This window comes from Eumetopias jubatus, unplaced genomic scaffold (assembly GCF_037043125.1).
Source record: "Eumetopias jubatus isolate StellerSeaLion01/CBP00866 unplaced genomic scaffold, mEumJub1_p1.0 scaffold_16, whole genome shotgun sequence".
NCBI lineage: Eukaryota > Metazoa > Chordata > Mammalia > Carnivora > Otariidae > Eumetopias > Eumetopias jubatus.
Genome location: NW_028274822.1, coordinates 26982501 through 27002685, shown reverse-complemented (window position 1 = coordinate 27002685; position 20185 = coordinate 26982501). Strand labels below are relative to the sequence as shown.

Genomic DNA, 20185 nt, shown 5'->3' with positions numbered 1-20185 from the left:
AAATCTTTCGGTAATTAGTATCTAAACCAGCTGAGAGGTAAGTGGTAGGTGGACCAAAGGGTTTCACGGCAAAAACGTGAACAGTCTCAGACACTGGGTGGTTTGAAAACAAACCCATCAAGTGGCATAGATTTTTAAGTAGAAATCATCTTACAATTTGTAACTGTTGCACCATTTCTTCTCGGTAGGCTAGTTCCCTTTTCATCTGATCTTGAAAATTATCTGGTAGGAGAGACAAATAGAGAAAGACATTAATTAGAGTTGCAAAATCTTCTTTTAGCATTTTTAGTAAAAATATTACTCACAGTCCCAGAGAAGCCCATTCCCCTTTTTAAAAAGGATTGTGGTATTTTTTAAGTAAATAATGTAGCTGTTGGAAGGGATGTTTTCAAGGCTCCATAATCAGAACAGACAGCAAATGTTGAGAGAGTAAGGTCTATATCCCATAGTTCACAGCATCCCATAGCCCATCTAGATAGATGATCCCTCACATATAATAACTAGTCAGAGCACCTGGGTGGCTCAGTCGGTTAAGGGTCTGCCTTTGGCTCAGGTCATGATCCCAGGGTCCTGGGATGGAGCCCCATGTCAGGCTCTCTGCTCAGTGAGGAGCCTGCTTCCCCCTCTCCTTCTGCCCCTCCCCTTGCTTGTACGCACACACGCACGTGCATGTGTGCTCTCCTCCCTCTCCCTCTCTCTCTCTCTCTCTCTCTCTCTCTCTCTGTTAAATAAATAAATAATTTTTTTAAAAAATATAGGAATGTCTGGTGCAGTCATGTTCTCTACCTTTGCCTGTTTGAGCAGGTCACAGGTATAGAGCTTCCACTGTCTTAGCAAATGTGGACCCTTGTGCATGCATGTCATGCCTCCTGGGTGATAAGATGAAGGTCTGTTAGCCATGTCTGCCTCTCTGCACTCCCTAGAGACTGATAAACATACTCTGATTCTCCTAACCTGAGAACTCTCTCCCTCTGCATCAGCCTTATTTTGTGGTCCTTTGTGGGCCAGGAGAGGTTCTACAGACCTTGCCTCTATCTGAGAACTGGGGTGGCGGGGGGAGGGCTTTAAGAGACATTGTTATGCAAACTATCTTTGCCGTCCTACATAGTGATCATTTTTATTGGGAAATGACTTTCCAACGTGTATCGTGTCATTACAACCTCTCCAGGTGATTTTTTAAAAGTGTGGACCCACTAAAAGAAAAGGGGGAGTGGACCTGGCTAACTTTGGCATTTTCTGCCTTGTATGAGAATCTCACATGATCTCCTATGGACTCTGTGGTGGATAGTTAGGGCAGCAGTTTGGAAAAACCAGAAACTTTGTCACATCTTTTCCTCAGCTCTTCCTTTCACCTCCACAGCCACTGGTGTGTGAATCCTTCCCAGTTTGCCATTGTCACCTCCCCAACATGGACACCTCCTTCCCTGCATAGCTTCCCAACTGACCACCTGGCCTCTGGGCCCTCCCTCTGTAAATCCCTTTCCTTCTCCTGCTGAAAAATCTGTGATGGCTTCCCATTGCTTTCAAGATAATAAATCCTTTCCTACTCGTGAGATGCTGGGTACTTGGAAATTAAAAACATATCCTTTTTATTTTTTTGACTTCTACCTTTCTATACTATTTGAGTTCCTTCCCCAACCTCAAGCACGTTTTTTAAATTAGTTAATTAATTAATTTACACTTTTTTAAAGAGCAGTTTTAGGTTCACAACAAAATTAAGGGGAAGGTACAGAGATTTCCCCATATACCCCCTGCCCTCACACCTGCATATCCTCCCTCATTATCAACAACCCCCACCAGAGTAGGACATTTGTTACAATGGATGAACCTACAGTGACACATGATCATCCAAAGTCCCTAGTTTACCTTACGGTTCATTCTTGGTATTGTACATTCTATGGATTTGGACAAATATACAATGACATATATTCACCATTATAATATCAGAATATCCACCAGTATAATATCAGAGAAAATACAGAGTATTTTCCCTGCCCTAAAATCCTCTGTGCTTTGCCTATTCACCCCTCTCCTCCATTCACCCCTGGCAACCATTGATCATTTATTGTCTCCATAGTTCTGCCTTTTATATTTTTTAAAAAGATCCATTCCCTAGTCTCACCTCTGAATTTCACATGAAAGGTATTGTAATAGGGGAGGGTACATGACACAATGCAAGAGTCAAGGGGGGGTTACGGGGCAAGAAATGCTTGAGCAGAGATGTAGAAAACAATATTTTATACAAAGACGTGGGAAGAGGCATAGGGAAGAGCAAGTGACTCAGTTGGTTGCAGCAAAGAGGGCAGAGGAAACCCCTGCATCCCATCACCCACCAAACCTGACTATGGTACCTCCCTGGGATCCTAGAAGATGTTAAGGACAATTCAGAGTGGAATGGTGATGCTTAGTCCTCACTTAATTCATGCTCACTGGTCTATGATGGTACATTTAATACTGTTCTTTAAGAAAAAGTGAAAAAAAAATAAAGCCATTAAAATGTTAGAAAAAGGGGCGCCTGGGTGGCTCAGTCGGTTAAGCGTCTGCCTTCAGCTCAGGTCATGATTCCAGGATCCTGGGATGGAGCCCCGCATCGGGCTCCCAGCTCAGTGAGGAGTCTGCTTCTCCCTCTGCCTCTGCTGCTCCCCCTGCTTGTGATCTCTCACTCTCAAATGAATGGATAAAATCTTAAAATAAAATAAAATAAAATGTTAGAAAAAGTGGTGAATATTTTTATAAAATTTGGGTGGGGAAGGGTATCAAAGATAGAAAAACCAAAAGGATTGATAGATTTGATTAGACAAAAATTTAAAAATTTGGTATGACAATAAATCACAAATAAATTGAACCCTCAACACACAAAAGATCATGGTCAACATCTAAAGGTAATTGATACAAACAAAAGAATATTTGTGATGTGACAAAGACTTAATACACTAGTATGTAAAAAGTTTATAGAAATTAATAAGAACACATTAAAAGAAATATGAGAAGAGAATATAATGGGCATTTACAGAAGCTACAGCTGGAAAGTAGACATGGAAAGTGCTCAACGTCCCTAGCACTGAAAGGAAACGATATGAGCTACCATTTTTCCTTCAGTTAGAAGAGACTAAAAGAAAAAGTGCGATGTGGTGTTCCAAGAATGGGAGTATAAATTAGTAAAATCTTTCTGGAAAGTAACTAGAAATTACATATCAAGAGCTATAAGAAGTTCCTACTCTTTATTTATTTATTTAAAGATTTTATTTATTTATTTGACAGAGAGAGAGACAGAGAGAGTGGGAACACAAGCAGGGGGAGCAGCAGAGGGAGAGGGAGAAGCAGGCTTCCTGCTGAGCAGGGAGCCCGACGCGGGGCTGGATCCCAGGACCCTGGGACCATGACCTGAGCCGAAGGCAGATGCTTAACGACTGAGCCACCCAGGCGCCTCTTATTTATTTATTTTTAATTTAATTTAATTTTATTATGTTATGTTAGTCACCATACAATACATCATTAGTTTTTGATGTAGTGATCCATGATTCACTGTTTTCATATAATACCCAGTGCTCCATGCAGTACGTGCCCTCCTTAATTGCCATCACCAGGCTAACCCATCCACCCACCCTCCTAGAAGTTCCTACTCTTTAACACAGCAATCCTTTCAGGAGTTTATCGTAGGGGAATCATTATAGACATGTGCAAGGATTTAGTTCCGTGATGTCCGTCATCTAAAACTTTGATAACTTTAATGTCTAACCTAAGAATACATTATAAACTCAAAATAGATTAAAGACCTAAATATGAGACCTGAAACCATAAAGAATCTTAAAAGAGAGCACAGGCAGTAATTTCTCTGACATCAGTCATAGCAACATTTTTCTATATATGTCTCCTCAGGCAAGGGAAACCAAAGCAAAAACAAACTATTGGAACTACATCAAAATAAAAGCTTTTGCACAGTGAAGGAAACCATCCACAAAACAAAAAGCCAACATACTGAATGAGAGAAAATATTTGCAAATGATATATCCCGATGAGGGGTTAGTATCCAAAATATGTAAGGAAGTTTTACAACTCAATACCAAAAAGACTGATCTGATAAAAAATAAAAGGACAGAGAACCTAAATAGACATTTTCCCAAAAAAGATATCCACATGGACAACAGACAAATGAAAAAATGCTAAGTATCACTCATCAGCAGGGAAATACAAATCAAAACTACCATGAGATGTGATTACACCTTGCCCCTGTCAGAATGGGTAAAATAAAAAACACAAGAAACAACCAGTGTTGGTGAGGATGTAGAGAAAAAAGAACCCTTGTGCATTATTGTTCATGGAAGTGCAAACTTGTGCAGCCACTGTGGAAAACAGTATGGAGGTTCCTCAAAAAATTAAAAATAGAAATAGAAATACCAATAATTCTGCTACTGGGTATTTACCCAAAGAAAACAAAAACACTAATTTGAAAAGATATACGTACCTCTATGTTTACTGAGGCATTATTTACAATAGCCAATATATGAAAGCAACCTAAGTGTCCATTAATAGATGAACAGATAAAGAAGATATGGTATATATACACACATGGAATGTTATACAGCCATAAAAAAGGATGGGTTTGTGTTTTTGTGTTTTTGAATTTTTCTTTCTTTTTTTTTTTTTTTTTTCCATTTGGGACAACATGGATGGACCTAGAGGTCCATCATGTTAAGTGAAATAAGTCAGACTGAGAAAGACAAATACCATATGATTTCACTCATATGTGGAATCTAAAAAACAAAACAAATGAATAAAACAAAAAGAAGAATTAGACCTATAAATACAGAGAATGAACTAAGAGTTGCCAGAGGAAAAGGGGGTGAGGGGATGCGCCAAATGCTTGAAGGGGAGTGGGAGATACAGGCTCCCAGTTATGGAAAGAGGAAGTCCTGGGAATAAAATCACAGCATAGAGCATATAGCCAGTGGTATGGTCCAAGGGTTGTATGGTGATCCATGGTAGCGACTCTTGTGGTGGGCACAGCATAACCTAGAGACATGCTGAATGACTACGCTGTATGCCTGAAACTAATGTAACATTATGTGTCAACTATACTCAAATAAAGAATTTTAAAAAGAAAGTACATTTATGACTCCCTGTAGTAGTGGAAAGAAGCTCATGTTAAGTGAAAAACAGGAGAGTAAAAAATGGGGTGTCTAATATTTCATTTTGTTAAAAAAAAAAAAAGATTCAACATGTGTTTAAAAAGCTGAAACTCCAAAATATTAACTTTGGTTATCTCCAGGTGACAAGGTTATGGGTGACTTTTCTTTCCTTTTCTTTGTATTTCTGTATCTTTACGGTTTCCTACAACAGGCATGTGTAAAACTTTTGAGATATAAAAATTGTTAATTGGCAAATGGAAAAAAAAAACCCTAAAATTTCTGCTATGCTCTAAGGGTTGATGAAGGCACAAGTTAAGTGGAGATTAAAAAAAATCATTAAGCCAATTTCTCTAATGGGACTTACTTAAAACCCAGCTATTTCTAGAAAATGAAAGTATAAAAGGAGGTAGCAGAGGAAAGCACCAATGTGCAGTGTGCCACCCAACACAGTGGCAAGGGCTGTGCTCTGCAAACATGGACAGTTTGAAAGCCCAGGGTTTTACAAACAGCAATAAAAAGTATGCAACCTACATTCCCAGGACCAGAAAAAAGAAAACCCATATGGTACATCTGGTCCATGTGGTCCATCCTACTCATCAAGCAATAGGCTTTGGGGCTTACTTTGTTTACATTGTATTCATTTTGTTATCACTACTTTTATTTATTTATTTATTTATTTTTTAAAGATTTTATTTATTTATTCATGAGAGACAGAGAGAGAGAGAGAGAGAAGCAGAGGGAGAAGCAGGCTCCCAAGGAGCAGGGAGCCCGATGCGGGACTCGATCCCAGGACCCTGGGATCATGACCTGAGCCGAAGGCAGACGCTTAACCATCTGAGCCACTCAGGCGCCCTTGTTATCACTACTTTTAACAACTGTTGGACCTTTTCGTCCATACCGTCCGTGTCCGTGTTTTAGATTTCCTCCATCGCTCCGTCTCTGGAGGACGATACAAAAAGAGAGAGGAAACCACTCAACATAGAATGATGGTGGTAAGAGCCAGAGGTGAAAGATGGGATAATCATATTCAAGTAGATGAAATATAGCTTGTTTTTAATAAAAGTAACCTTAACAGTAACATGGAAGAGTAGCTCTTTAGAAGAATCTAAAATGATGACATATAGTCAAAATCTACTACTGAAATATTTCACGGAGCCCCAGTCACTGGGCCTTCCTTGTCCTCACTGACTGGCCTTTCCATCAGTTCTCTCAAGTGCCATGAATTTGTCACATGCAAATCCAAGGACTCAACTTATGAGCCCTCACTAATCTCCTTTACACAACAGTTTTCAGCTTCCCAATCTCATTCTTCATTGTCGGTTTTAATCTCTTTGAATAGAACACCAGAATGTATATCAGTCATGTACTGAGAGCATGTCCTGTGCCCCCAATATAGCGGGTGCCATGCAGGCAGCAACAGAACACCCTTTCCTGAACCTGTGAACAATGCCGTGGGGTAGAGGAGAGTAGCAGGTGTAAAACAATCTGAGAGGAAGCAACACAAACACCTGTGGAGCTAGAAATTAACACAGTAGGACGTCAGCAAAGAGTGCCTACTGTGAGAGTAGCTTCCTGGAGGTGGTAGCTTGAACTGTGTCCCAAATGATTAGGAATGCTTAGATGAGGGGAGGCATTCCAGACTAGAGAAACATAGTCTGCAGAGGTGGAAAGCAAGGGGAGAGAGTGATCTGTAGGGTAACCGGAGCTCAGCAAGGAGGGGAGTGGAGGTAAGACCGGAGAGGCATGGTGGGCCAATTATGGAAAGTTTTGAGAGTCAGTCAGGAGTTAAATTAGATACAACATGATCAACAGTAGGGGAAAATATAGCTTCTTGGGTAGAAGATTTGGAGCCAGAGGTAGAGCTCTGGCAAGACTGGGCTAATGGCAGTGGGCAGAAAGGGCTGGGGTAGGGAAGATAAGAGAGGGCCCAGGGCACCCCGTTGCAGTGAAGAGGGCCTTCTCCACTGGTTGCCTCATCCAGCGACTCTCTGGCAGGTCCCCAGCTCAGAGCGGAGCTGGTACCTGTGGCTAGAGAGTGAAATGAATGAAAACTACAGTCAAGGGATGGATGCCATAATAAAGGAAGGCCTAGGGCTCCAGAAGAGAAGGGAGGAAGAGGAGACATAGCTGTTAGGGAAGGGCAAGCAGTGACTTTGGTGGCAACCATGACTTCCAGATTTACAGCAAGTAGAGACACCTGCTTATTCTTCTTCCTCCAAACTTCTGCCCCCAAGTATGGAGACCTGCTTTCTCCTCCTCCTCCCCCTTCCCCTCCCCCCTCCCCCCCTTGTCCCCCTCCTCCATCCTTCTGATCTTTCCATTTACCGCCTCCATGCCCAGGATTCATTCCTGTGGTCCTAATTAGCCCTCAGAACCACAACAAGAAGGCTAGGAGAAACTCAGAAATTTGAACCTATTTTAGAAAGGCTTTTCTAGAGCGCAGTGCTCATCACCTCCTCCTCCACCCTCACCACCACCATCCTCACAGCTGACGGTACCGAGCACATCTCTCCGGCTGCGCTATGCACAGCACCTCACGTGGTTCCTCTCTTTTACTCCTTGGGTCCTCCCACAAGACAGGAAGTATCTGGCGCATTTGACCATTTCCAAGGTCCCACAACCAGGAAGAGGCAGAGTCCCAGAACGAACTCAGGTCTGGGTTCCTAATCCTCACCACACGTGATAGTTTAGCCGAGGTCCACAGTGTTCTAAGTAAACCACGCTTTTAAATGTCATGACTGAGTCCCCTTCCTAGTAAAAGGCTTTGCAAAACTCTGGCCGGGATTCCTCTACGCTTCCTTCCTTCTGATGCGGCTTCACAAAGTTCCGTTTTCCCCCCTCTGAGCGAATCTAAATCTGTCTGCAAGCCTCAGGGCCTCTCACATTTAGGAAACAAGCACGTAATGCACATTTGCTGTTTTCATTGGTGTGAAATTAACTGCCTCTTTGTGGTACTGTCTAAACCAAACTTGGGCACACACATGCCACTTCCTTGGTCAGTGGAGTATGCTGCAGATAGAAAACAAATTTTGTTGTTCTTTAATTGAAGTGTTTCACGTATGTGGCAATCACAGAGGATTAGCTTTAATTCAGAAGGATGAATGATACGTCTGAATCAAAATGGGGCCAGTTGTACTGTAACATTCTAACTTCTTTGCAACAGAAACAGGTACATACTCTATGGCAGGGCAATTAAGAAGGAAAATGTACCAATTACCATAAATTACTTAATTCCTTAAAATGATTAATTAGCTTTGATCAAGGGGATAAATTACAGATACACTGCCTTTATGGGGAGTTAGCTGGGTACTTTAGCAGTTCAATGGAACTTTGACCCACCTCTGCTGGATCTAAAAGCAAGGATTTGCAAACTCAACAATGAGATAAACATCAGCTCATAGGGGAAGCAAACAATTCAAGGTCTGCTCATTGCCGTAAGGAACTGGGTATTAAAATACTGTCTTAGAAATGAGAGAACCGTGGATCCTTTGGAAGCACTTGGTTTTTATGATCTCAGAGATACTTTTGAAATGTTTCTTTCTCTTTTTCTTGAAGCCACAATGTCATGACGATCCTAACACACTATTCAAAGCTACAGGCCAGGCTCCACCCTTCCATCTTACTCCGAGCCCTCAGCAGGCAGTGTCAAAATTCAAAACACTGAAACACTGTGAACTCCGAGCCTCCCCTGTGGGTACTGAGAGATCACAAACTTGGCAGACCCTACTGCTCCTTGTGGTCAGAGCTCTCCTCCGTCATGCATCCTCCTTTTTTTAATCCCTGCTAAGTGCTCAGTGGAACTCAGTTTGAGATGTGCCAGGAACCTAGTCCTCTTCAAAGCTGCTGCCCGAGAAGGCACGTCTTTTAGTTGTGCTGACGATCACATGTGAGAAGCCCTGGTGAATACAGACCTTCATGCTCATGTTATTAAAATTGTCACAAGTACTAAAAAATCTCCCAGATGCTGGTCCATGGCCCTAGCACAGGAATGGCCAATGTGAGTTTTGTGGTTCCCGGATTCATAACAAGGGGCATGCTGACATTTTAAAAAAGGGTCCCAGAAAAAACTAATATTAAATTTACAGAATTCAAAACATAAGTTTACATACTAATTTCTTTCCCACTTTCCTTTCTCTGGAGCGAGGAATACGACTAAAGGAAACTCCAAAAAGCTTGAAAAAACCCCACTGTGACATATTTGTCCAAATGTGACCCAGCCCAAGGCTGGTGAATTTTAGAAATGTGGACACCTAGCATTAAATTCTAGGACTCTGGGAATAGAACCGACAGTTTTTACGCTACCGAATCCGCCACCAAATTGGGAATGGAATTTTAACATTGAATATGAGTGCAGAATTCAGAACTGCTAAGTTATACTAATCTCAGTCAATCAAATAGAGATATGTACACCGAACTGTTAAATTGTAAATCTTCATATTTATACACATTTCAAGCACCAGGAAGCTCTCCAGCTCTATCCAAGAATAAAAATTAATTGTTCTTTTGTTTTTCCTACCCTGGAGAATAAAAATACCTGAGTAATTCTTTTGTTTTGAAATATATAACCTAAAAATATCAGAGTATTTAGCTATGCCTACATATTTTAAATACACATAATACATACACACAGATACACAAATATCAATACAATAAATCCCAAAAGGTTCTCGTAAGAAATTTTATCTGTGAGCTGATTCAAAGCATAAATAACAGACTAAAATTTCCAAACATTTAGACAGAGGTCACGGGAAGACCCGTGGCACTTGACACAAGCACTTCATACTCAGAAGCCCACTTTTAAGCCTAATAATAGAAACGTCATTACATATCATAATGCAATAAGATAAAAATGATTCCTTACTGAATACTGGGAAAGACGTATTTCCTTTTAACACTTGGAATTCTTGTTCTAGCCGTCTCCGTAAATCTATTTGTTCAAATAAAACCTTCTGAAGTTCTTCTAATAAAGAAAAACAGAAGAGTCATTTTACTAATCTTTACAAATAACTCTCCAGAGAACTGTTATATATGGCAATTTATTATTATAAGACAAAATATTTTACCAGTTTAAAAAGTGTTACATAGACATAGGATAGATTTTGTGCAGAAATCCATGAATATAAATCAATGTAATATATTATTTTAAAGTATTATATTACAGTGTCATGTATTGATTGATATGTATGCATTAATCTCAATTATATCCACCCAATGGTCCATATATTATTCATATGTTGCTTGTCAAGCTTAAAATATGGTGTAGAACAAAAATATCCTCCTATTATCTCCATGGTCTTTTGAAGCTAAGAGAAGTTCTACAGAATTGAAACTTTTCTTTACCTTTCCCCATATTTTCAACATCCTTTTTGAGTGAATGAGGTGAATTTGTCTCTTGTGTGTGTTCACCTTTAAAAAAAGGAGAAAAAATATTGGTTTTGTGTAGTCTATTTTCTGAAAGTTTTTCTTTTCATTTTCTGTTTTAAAAAATATTTATTTGAGAGAGAGCACGAGGGAGAGGGAGAGGGGGAGAAACCCAAGCAGGCTCCTCACTGAGCACCAAGCCCCACACAGGGCTCGATCTTACAACCCTGAGATCATGACCTGAGCCGAAACCAGGAGTCGGACACTCAACTGAATGAGCTACACGGGTGCCCCTCTTTTCATTTTCTTTTAATATCTACGAAGGAGCTTGGTGAAGATGACTTGAACGTGGCAGTTCTCAGAACCAAACGCTGTCCTCATTTACTCGTGTACAATTCCCCTGAAGCATGGCAAGAGCGGCAGGAAAAGAGGAGGTGGTCTACCTGGCCTGAAGGGGCAGCCCCTCCCCGCACCGCTCTCCCCTCGCTACAAGGCAGGTCCTTGTTCCAGGGGCAGAAGAGGAGGTTGTTAACATATCCCGAAGAATTCGGATCAGAGTTCCTCTCCTTCCAGATTGTGAGGGAGCCTCGTGGCAACTGGAGACCCTCAAGGCCGTGGAAGCAGAAACCTCCTCCCTTCTTGGGTCGCCACAATTTGGGGGCAGTTGGAAAGAAACAGGAGGTGGCTTTTGTTCTCCTTGGGAGAGAATGTATAAGCCTGGAGTTTTCCTCAAAACTGATAAGTTGTTTTTTTTTAAAGATTTTATTTATTTGACAGAGAGAGACACAACGAGAGAGGGAACACAAGCAGGGGGAGTGGGAGAGGGAGAAGCAGGCTTCCCGCTGAGCGGGGAGCCCGATGCGGGGCTCGATCCCAGGACCCTGGGATCATGACCTGAGCCGAAGGCAGATGCTTAACGACTGAGCCACCCAGGCGCCCCAGTTTTTTTTTTTTAATCAACCTAAAACAGAGGTGTGAAATAAGTTATGTTACTTTGTAATATTTACATGCTGATAGTTTCAGAACGACTTGGTCTTCAAGCAATAAAAACTAGATTGTGGATAAAAGTTAGGTGCTGTTCTTACCTATTGTGTTTATGTGCTAACTAGAATGATGGCAAGCCAAGAAAATGGATTTATGTACAGTCATACATTGAGTCTGCATAACCTACAAGACATAAATAAACCAAAGGAATCCAATCATTTAGCTAACCAGAATTTGTTTTTCCAATTTCAACCTGCTATCTGCAAATATCCACATAATATAATTAAGCTGGCCATTTTCATGTACAAGAGGACAGACAAAGGTGCTCTCAGGTTTCATGGATTCCCCCTTCCTTGAACCCCTGGGTTAGCTCCTGCTTCTGCATCCATGGTGCTGTCTGCTTACTCACTTTCCACACCCACCAGGCTGTGTACTACTTGAGGGTAGGGGCTCTGTGTTTCCTGTACGGCCAGTGCCTAGTGGAATGCTGGACACATAATAGGTATTCAATAAAGTATTTCAGTTGTCACTGAAAGGAACCCCAGGAGGTCAAACATTCTAAATGACAGTACAGGCCAGAATGCATCATTTCAATTCTCTCCTCACCATTCATTCATTTCCCTTCCTCAGCAAGAAATAGAATATAATGGCCCTAGGCCCTGGTAGGAATACTGGGAGATTTCACTGTCAAGGTAAAAGTTCCTGCAAAGAGGGAAACAGAATTTCTCCACAAAGCAGTAGCCTACAGAATCAAGGATGGACAGGAAAAATTTTAATGTGATATTATAAATGTTGATTCTGCATTCTACCCAATGACCGTGGGGAGTACGTATTTGCAGGAATGAGTGGATTGCGTATATGTGTGTGTATGTATATATATATATACATGTGAATATACATATATGCAAATATTCCTGCACATGTGCATAGCGATGAAAAGGTACTTCCCCTGGCTCCCCGTCATTAGGACAATGATATCTTAGGCATCTCTGAGTTCCTTAATGACAGGCATTTTCTCTACCATCTAGATCATATCTGTACAACCTCAGTCTCACTTTTCATTTTGGACATGACCTCCTCTCTAGGCTTGGCTCATTCAAACCTGGCTTTCTTCTTTATATAGAATCATGAAAATATCTGTGAAGCGTTTTAAATATACACTTCACTCTGATTCCTAGAAAATACTACTCTCTGAAAGAAGAATCACATGAAGGTTGATAATAAATCATAAATATATAAACCAAGAATAATGGCATTTTGAAGTGAAAATAAATGCCTGTTATGTGTCTATTATGTGCAGTTTTACCTGTTTACTCCAGTCTCAGTCAATCAGTTAAATGCATAGCTGTTTCATAGTCACATACAATGTTGAGTCCGAACAAGAGAAGAAACAAGCATGCGTGTACATCTGCAACCATCTGCAGGGCAGAGGGAGGGTTTACCATCCTTCACTGTCCCAAGCACTGGAAACATGATTTAAACGAGACCATCCATTTCTGAATAGGCAGCTCTAGAAGCTGTGTTCTGATCACATTATAGACCTTTTTGATTCATTAGGGTATTTTGTGGACTGTTTATCTTACATTATACTTCAGTTGGATAATTAAATTTAAAAATGGAACTATGATATGTAAACATACATTTCTTTTCTACTTCACAGTTAGGAGGTTGACATAGGTGTGAAACCATTAAACAAATGGCTGGTTGCTTGGAAACTACTTTAACCACAAGCAAATCTACTGATAATATTAAGTTTTTCTCTTCACCAGCTTTGTGGAGCTTTTATTAATCTTTTACATCAGTGTCTTATCTCAAATAGATAATTTGCAGCAACTTCTCGGTAAAACCTGCCAATCTGGAGCTTAGAAGATTCAAATGTTTCACTTATGAAGGGTTTTTTAAAATGGTTAAATGTTAGGTAAATAAGGAGCACAGACGCTTCAGCTGCCCTTTTTTTTTTTTTTAAAGATTTTATTTCTGTATTTGAGAGAGAATGAGAGATAGAAAGAATGAGAGGGAAGAGGGTCAGAGGGAGAAGCAGACTCCCCGCCGAGCTGGGAGCCCCATGCGGGACTCAATCCTGGGACTCCAGGATCATGACCTGAGCCGAAGGCAGTCACTCAACCAACTGAGCCACCCAGGGGCCCCTTCAGCTGCCTTTCTGTGTATCTTTTACTGGACCGTTGCCTTCTGTATATTACTAATCTGTGAAACCAGATTGTTAATGGTGGTTAAAAATGACCTCTGGGAGCCTGGATATGTTTGTTCACTATTACTGCTAATATTTTCCATCTGGTTAAAAAAAAAAAAAGGCAGTCTAATACTAGATTAAATAAATGAGATTTACTTGACAATGAGCTTCCAATTTTTATAAATATTCCATTAGGTTAAATGCATTTTACTTTTCCAAAATTAATGAATGGATTTGGAGACATCCAGAAATTAAAATGCTCACTTTCCTTCCCACTTTATTTCCCGTTTAAAAAAAAAAAAAGTTACAAAATGGCAGGGGGAGATTTTAATTGTGTTGAGTTATAGAAGGGAACATTATAGTATGGAAGGAACATCTTTCTTAGAGGCCAGGCTTAACTGTATCTTAAGTTAGACTGTCAAAGAAAACAGCTGGGTGGCTTAAAGTTGGGGAATAATGGGTAATAAGGGCATAAAATGCATCCAGTGGACTGATGTGACCGGAATCTGCTGCTCAGGGACATGCCTACACCAGGACTCCACAAGTGCACGTTCACAGAGCCAGTTTGCTGTGACCTGCATCGCTGCCCATGCATCCTGCCTGTCTTGAAAGGCAGGGGCAGCACAGCGCCACGTAGGGGGAAACCACACCCTTGCCGAGGGCCCTGGAGGCCAGAGAGCCTGGGGCCACAGGTTTGCCGCTCCCATGGTCTCTCCAGGATCCTCAGCACCAGGTGGTCCCACATTCCAGGTGAAAGTTCCACCCCACCCTTGGTTCTGCCCTCGCAGAGCCATGGGAAACTGGAAGTTCAAGAGGGACGGACGTGAGACTATGCCGCACTAAAGCAGACACAAGCGGTAAAAAGCAAATGAGGGGGAAGTGTAATATCCAACAGAAAACAACAACAACAACAACCAAACCCCAAACCGTCAACAGATTCATTAGCACCACCTTTCAAGGCACAAGGGTAATTACTTTCTCTTAAATATCATGGCACACCTCTGCTCAAGAACCATGCAATGATTTCCCATGGTCTACGTTGCATAATTCACTCTAAATTCCTCCCCCCCCCCCCCAGCCCCTGGTGCCTCCAGGTTCTCCCATAACCTTGTTCCATTCAGCTGAGCCAAGCTGCCTTTCTCTATCAGCAAGCACAAACCCTTTATTCTAGTCGGGCCTTCATTCCTCACACCCACTGGCTCTGCCTTATGTTTTTGCCTTTCCCAAGGTGCCCCATCTACAATAAGAATGCCATCCAAGTCCCTACTCTTCCGTAAAGCCTTCCCCAACTTCTGCAAATGCTGTTGATCCATTCCTTCCTAGGCTGAAGTTCCAAGGGCTTATTGTCTTCACTCGACCGCCTGACGTTGTGGGGTTTCAACTCAGCAAGCCTAGTCTTCCCCAGCTAGAAAATTTGCTAGCTGGGGAAGACTCTGAGGGCAGAGAGACCTTTGCCCAATAGGTAACACCATCACCTCTACCTTAGGGAGGGGCACAAATACTGTTTGCTCTTAATTTAATTCAATCTGGTTTGCAGAAGAAATACAAAGCAATGCTACTTTAAATCCTCAGTTGTCATAAGGGGTTTTTAAGCACTAACTCATCCCTATGAGTGAAAAAGCACATTCTGATCCATTTGGATAACTGAATACATACTCTATATTTTCAGTTTACTGGGGAAGTTTGTGATGTTTCCATTTGTGTTCCTGTCTGACATTTTGGAAAATTTCTTTCAGAGCTAAAATCATAGCACTGAATTTTAACCAAGACACGAAAATATTAATGTTTATGTCTGCTGTGGCCTCCAAGGGCAAAAATAACTTACATTTTCAGAGCTCATTTAATTTTAAGGGTGCCTGGGTGGCTCAGGTGGTTAATTTTAAGAGCCAAACAAGTAGGTCAGATGACCTGTTCTGTTGGTGGTCATGGGACAGGGCAAAAAGCTGATTCAATACATAATCACTCTTTTCAGGCTAAACTTGAATTCAATAAACAAGATCATTCAAATATTTTACCTTGCGTGTGTATAGGGTTTGCTAAGTATGCAGGGTACAATATGCAATGCCTGACATTTGGATAAAGAGTTAAAACATTGGCATTCACCCATCCCTTTTATGGAAATACCTTCTCTCTCCTTTTGCTCCCCTCCTGGGGGTTCTACTCCCTGGAGCCTGCAACCAGCATTCAGGGGACCCATGCTGTAGCCCCAGGGGCTAGCAAGCTGCTTCCCACGAAAAGGGCTTCTAGTTCCTCCGGGACCAGGACCGTTGTTGACAATACTTGATAAAAAACGTTTGGAGGGGGGTGCCTGGGTGGCTCAGTTGGTTAAGCGACTGCCTTCGGCTCAGGTCATGATGCTGGAGTCCCGGGATCAAATCCCACATCGGGCTTCCTGCTCAGCAGGGAGTCTGCTTCTCCCTCTGACCCTCTTCCCTCTCGTGCTTTCTATCTCTCATTCTCTCTCTCTCTCAAATAAATAAATAAAATCTTAAAGAAAAGAAAAACGTTTGGAGGAAACGCTCCCATTGAAAGAAAGGGTGTCATTTAATTGTACATTGAAGGATAAACTGAGTCAGGGAAACTGTTTTGGTTTGGGGCTGTGCCTCTACATAAGACATGTAGACATGCCCTCTAACATTTGGATGAAGAGTGAAGATTTCAATCAAACATCCAGATGTTTCCAGAGTTGGTGGGTGGGGTCTCCTGTGCCACCCTACGCGCTCTGGTGCCCCTGAGCAGACCCTGGAAAAGCAGCTGTGATTGTAGAGATTGTGGAAGTTCCTGCAAGGTCGTGCCCTCAGGGCTGGGCTGAGGCTCTGCTCTCCGCCTCCCAAAAGCTTCAGCCCAGGGCCAGGACTTCTGTGGAACAGACTCCATTTATACAGGTTTTAACTCCCCAATAAACTCTGCATTCTAATCATTAACCTTAATTTTAGAATCTGGTTTTTAATTTTGATTTCCTGGGATTTTTACTTTCTCTTTCTCTAACAACCAATCTTAGAGGTACAATGCGGATGGGGTCAAAGTTCATCTGCAGTTAGCTAAACTAGTGCATTTAACAATCACCAAAATGCAGCACAACATACGGTTTAGAGAAGTTTTTAAGAACACTTTGCATTAAGGCATTAAAAAATCAATGACACGGAAAGCGAGGTTAAATAATTTTCCCCTCTATCAGTAGGACACAGACTTCTGCTAATTTCTTGGTGTTAAATTCTACATTAAATTCTTCCCCTGTGATGTTTGATACTTCACTGAGGTCACAGAACAGAAGAGAAAAGAAAATCAATACCACTGGAGAGGCTATGCTACAGAATGAACTAGATATTAACTCCGTTAGTGAAAAAAAAAGGAGTAAGAGCAAGATTAATACCAGGGAAATCATAGCAAACTAAGAGTTATAGCAAACTTTATAAATCATGATCAAAATTTATTGCAAGTTTGCATACACATTGCTTTTTGAATTAGTATATCTTGAGTTCATTTAGAATTCTCTGGAGTTTCAGAGCTTGTGCTTTCAATAAATGCTATCTTTTTTCTGGAGGGTTTTTCACTGTCTTTCTCTATTTCCTTAAATGTCATATAAATTTTTAAAAAATCATTAGGAAGAAGGGAGATTTTTTTATAAATAAAGAAACTGATATCTAAAATATGGGGATAATTTAATTTTGAACACATATATTGAAAAAACCTCAAAATTCATTGTTCATAAAAATGTAGTCATTCAGGGCACCTGGGTGGCTCAGTTGGTTGAGCGGCTGCCTTCGGCTCAGGTCATGATCCTGGAGTCCCGGGTTCGAGTCCCGCATCGGGCTCCCTGCTCGGCGAGGAGTCTGCTTCTCCCTCTGACCTTCTTCCCTCTCATGCTCTCTCTCTACCATTCTCTCTCTCTCTCAATAAATAAATAAAAATCTTTAATAAAAAAATGTTAAAAAAATGTAGTAATTCAGAGGTGGGAGGTTTTATCGAATTTTACAGGTGGATAAACTGAGGCACAAAGCAGCTAAAGTATTTACCCAAAGTCACCTAGTGAGAGAAAACTCAGATCTACCAGTTGTACTCCTTAGAATTTTTTTTCTCCTTCTTTTCCTTTTTTTTTTAAATCATAAGCATGTTCTAAGATTGAATGGAATAATAAATCAGAGTGCCTCATTCGCTATATATTCATGAGAAGTGTAACTGCTTCTTACTATTCTCAGAAATCCGTCCATAGCATATTAAGTACACTAGAGAATCATACCGGTGAAAATCAAATTGATTTTAAAACTTCTATACATATAACAAGATGCAGCCACGCTCTGAGTCCAATGGTGCTGGCATTTCTACAATGAAATGTATTGAAATCCGGGATGACTCCACTTCCATGATTTCCTTGACCTGCCATAGCTTTGAGCTGTCTCACCAGCTTACCCCACTGCATTCAATTTCAAATCACTTAACTTCACTAAAGTTATTGAAAACGGATATGCAAAACCTTACTCTGGGATTGCAAGCAAAATGCTGTCGTTTATATTTTTCAGTAGGTAATATTTTGACCAAACTACCAACCCCGCCTAAACTATATTACTTGGCTTTAAGCCGTGGGTCTAATCTTAAAGAGACCTATGGATAAAAGTTCTACAGGCTTCTGAGGAATTTTGGCTGCTGAAAAACTTCATGTTTGGTCCTTCTAATTATATAGAAATAGAATATCTGCTGTGTGTAAGGCTAATGATCATTAGCAGGGAGGCTCTTAAAAAATCATTTAAAGATATCATCCTTTAGGTTCCTGAAAAGTAATAGTTATTAATAAGGCTGAAAGGTTGGAGAAAGACTAAATTTAATTAAAGTGATGAACTAAAAAAAAACCCAAACAAACAAAAAAACAAAAAACTGGAACTAAGTATTGTTGCTAAACTGAACTTGTATTGGGAAACAATTGAAGCAAGTATCTGTATTTTAAAGATATGTCTATATTTTTACTTGTTTTGAGAAAAGGACATAGAAATTTCTTGGTAAACTGCACTTATGGCCACGGAAGTGAAAAATTCGTATCAAAATCAAAAACTGAATTCTGACTTATTAGGGTAGTGTGAAAAGACATTTTATGCTTCTATGTTATATTGCGTGTGTGCTGACATAAAATACTGGTATTTTCCAATGATAATGATTGGATTAAACACTGACACACGGTTCCATAAACCTTATCTGACCGTAGGTTTTACAGACCGTTATTATAGTGTTCATACAGCATTACAACTTATCTTTCGTCCCCTCTTGATTGGAAGCAACCAGAGGGCACAGACTGGTATGGATTTTATCTCTGAATCCCCAGTGCCTAGCAAAGTATCTAGCACAGCATAGGCATTTGGAAGTATTTGTGGAGTAACTGAGTAAATAAATTAGTTAATGCGATCACATGGATGTGGAAGTTAACAGTTGTTACATGGGAAGAAATATACCTCCATTCACAGTCAGGGTGTTCTGGATAAAGCATTCTACGCCTACCACTCCAAGGCAGCTAATCACAGGTCTTCATAATTTCATGGGCTCTTCTGGATTTTTGACACTCTACTAAATGAATGGATTCTTGGAGTCTGACCACAAGTAAATATGTTAATACCAAAACATAGGCCAAATGGGTGCCCACTCCGGGATTTTCTCGAAGATGCATTTCAGTACAAAGACCATGAGCTAATCTTCCCTGCAAGACAGGACAGCTGAAGGTACACCACGTTAAGTCCCACAACAACCCAAACTCCTGAACATTTTTGGTGTTTAAAACATCATCTCCACATGCTCAGCAAAAGAACCATAAGGATGAAGTTCTTGTGACCCAAGATTCCACGATAAATTTAACAAAATGAACATTTGTTCATTTCAATAATATTTGTCATCCTTTCCATGTCCCACCTGTCTCCCATTCAATACAGAATAATAATATACTTTAACCTACTACCTACACATTCCTCTGAATAATGTGAGAATAAAATTGTAATATGGAAAATCAATGTGGAGCAAGTTTCTCTGGGAATCGGTATCAAATTAATTATTGTGAGGAAGGGACTAGTAATATATCAATAGTGTGACTAGATATTATTACCAACGTAACTACTGACTGTACTACCCTGAGCTCCAGGCACTGTGGAATTTTTATGTGAACACTGATCCTGACTATACTTTTCCTTACTTCATTTTGGCTTTTGTATTTCCGTCTGAATATCAAACAACAGTGGAGTCCATGGTTTCTATCCATTCTGGCTCCCGTCCTTGGAGTTCTGATGGCTTTTCAGGGTTTACTGAACTTACTAAGCATGGGGGAACCAAACCGCTTCCAGGGAAAGGAAGAACGTGTTTTCAGATGTAACCAGCCCAGCCATCCAAATCGGAGGAAGATGGAGAAATTCAGTTTTTAGCAGATCTACTGAGACTATTAATATACATGGAGAGAGCATAACTCTGTGAAGGAGGCAGTATGTTCTAATACCTTTAGATTTCTGATGGGTATGCACATTTGTTAAAATGTTAACTTAAACATTTT

The 20185-nt window shown here is 40.7% G+C and overlaps 1 protein-coding gene across 1 annotated transcript in view; it reads right to left on the bottom strand.

Annotated features, from left to right (window-relative positions):
• The window catches only part of SKOR2 (SKI family transcriptional corepressor 2), a 35085-nt gene that overhangs the window by 8200 nt on the left and 6700 nt on the right, over positions 1–20185 (bottom strand). The window contains exons 4-6 of the mRNA XM_028098132.2: positions 10470–10535; positions 9991–10089; positions 155–222 (exon numbers count right to left, since the gene is read on the bottom strand). Of these exons, the coding sequence (XP_027953933.1) occupies positions 155–222; positions 9991–10089; positions 10470–10535 (233 nt within the window). The remainder of the gene's footprint in view (positions 1–154; positions 223–9990; positions 10090–10469; positions 10536–20185) is intronic.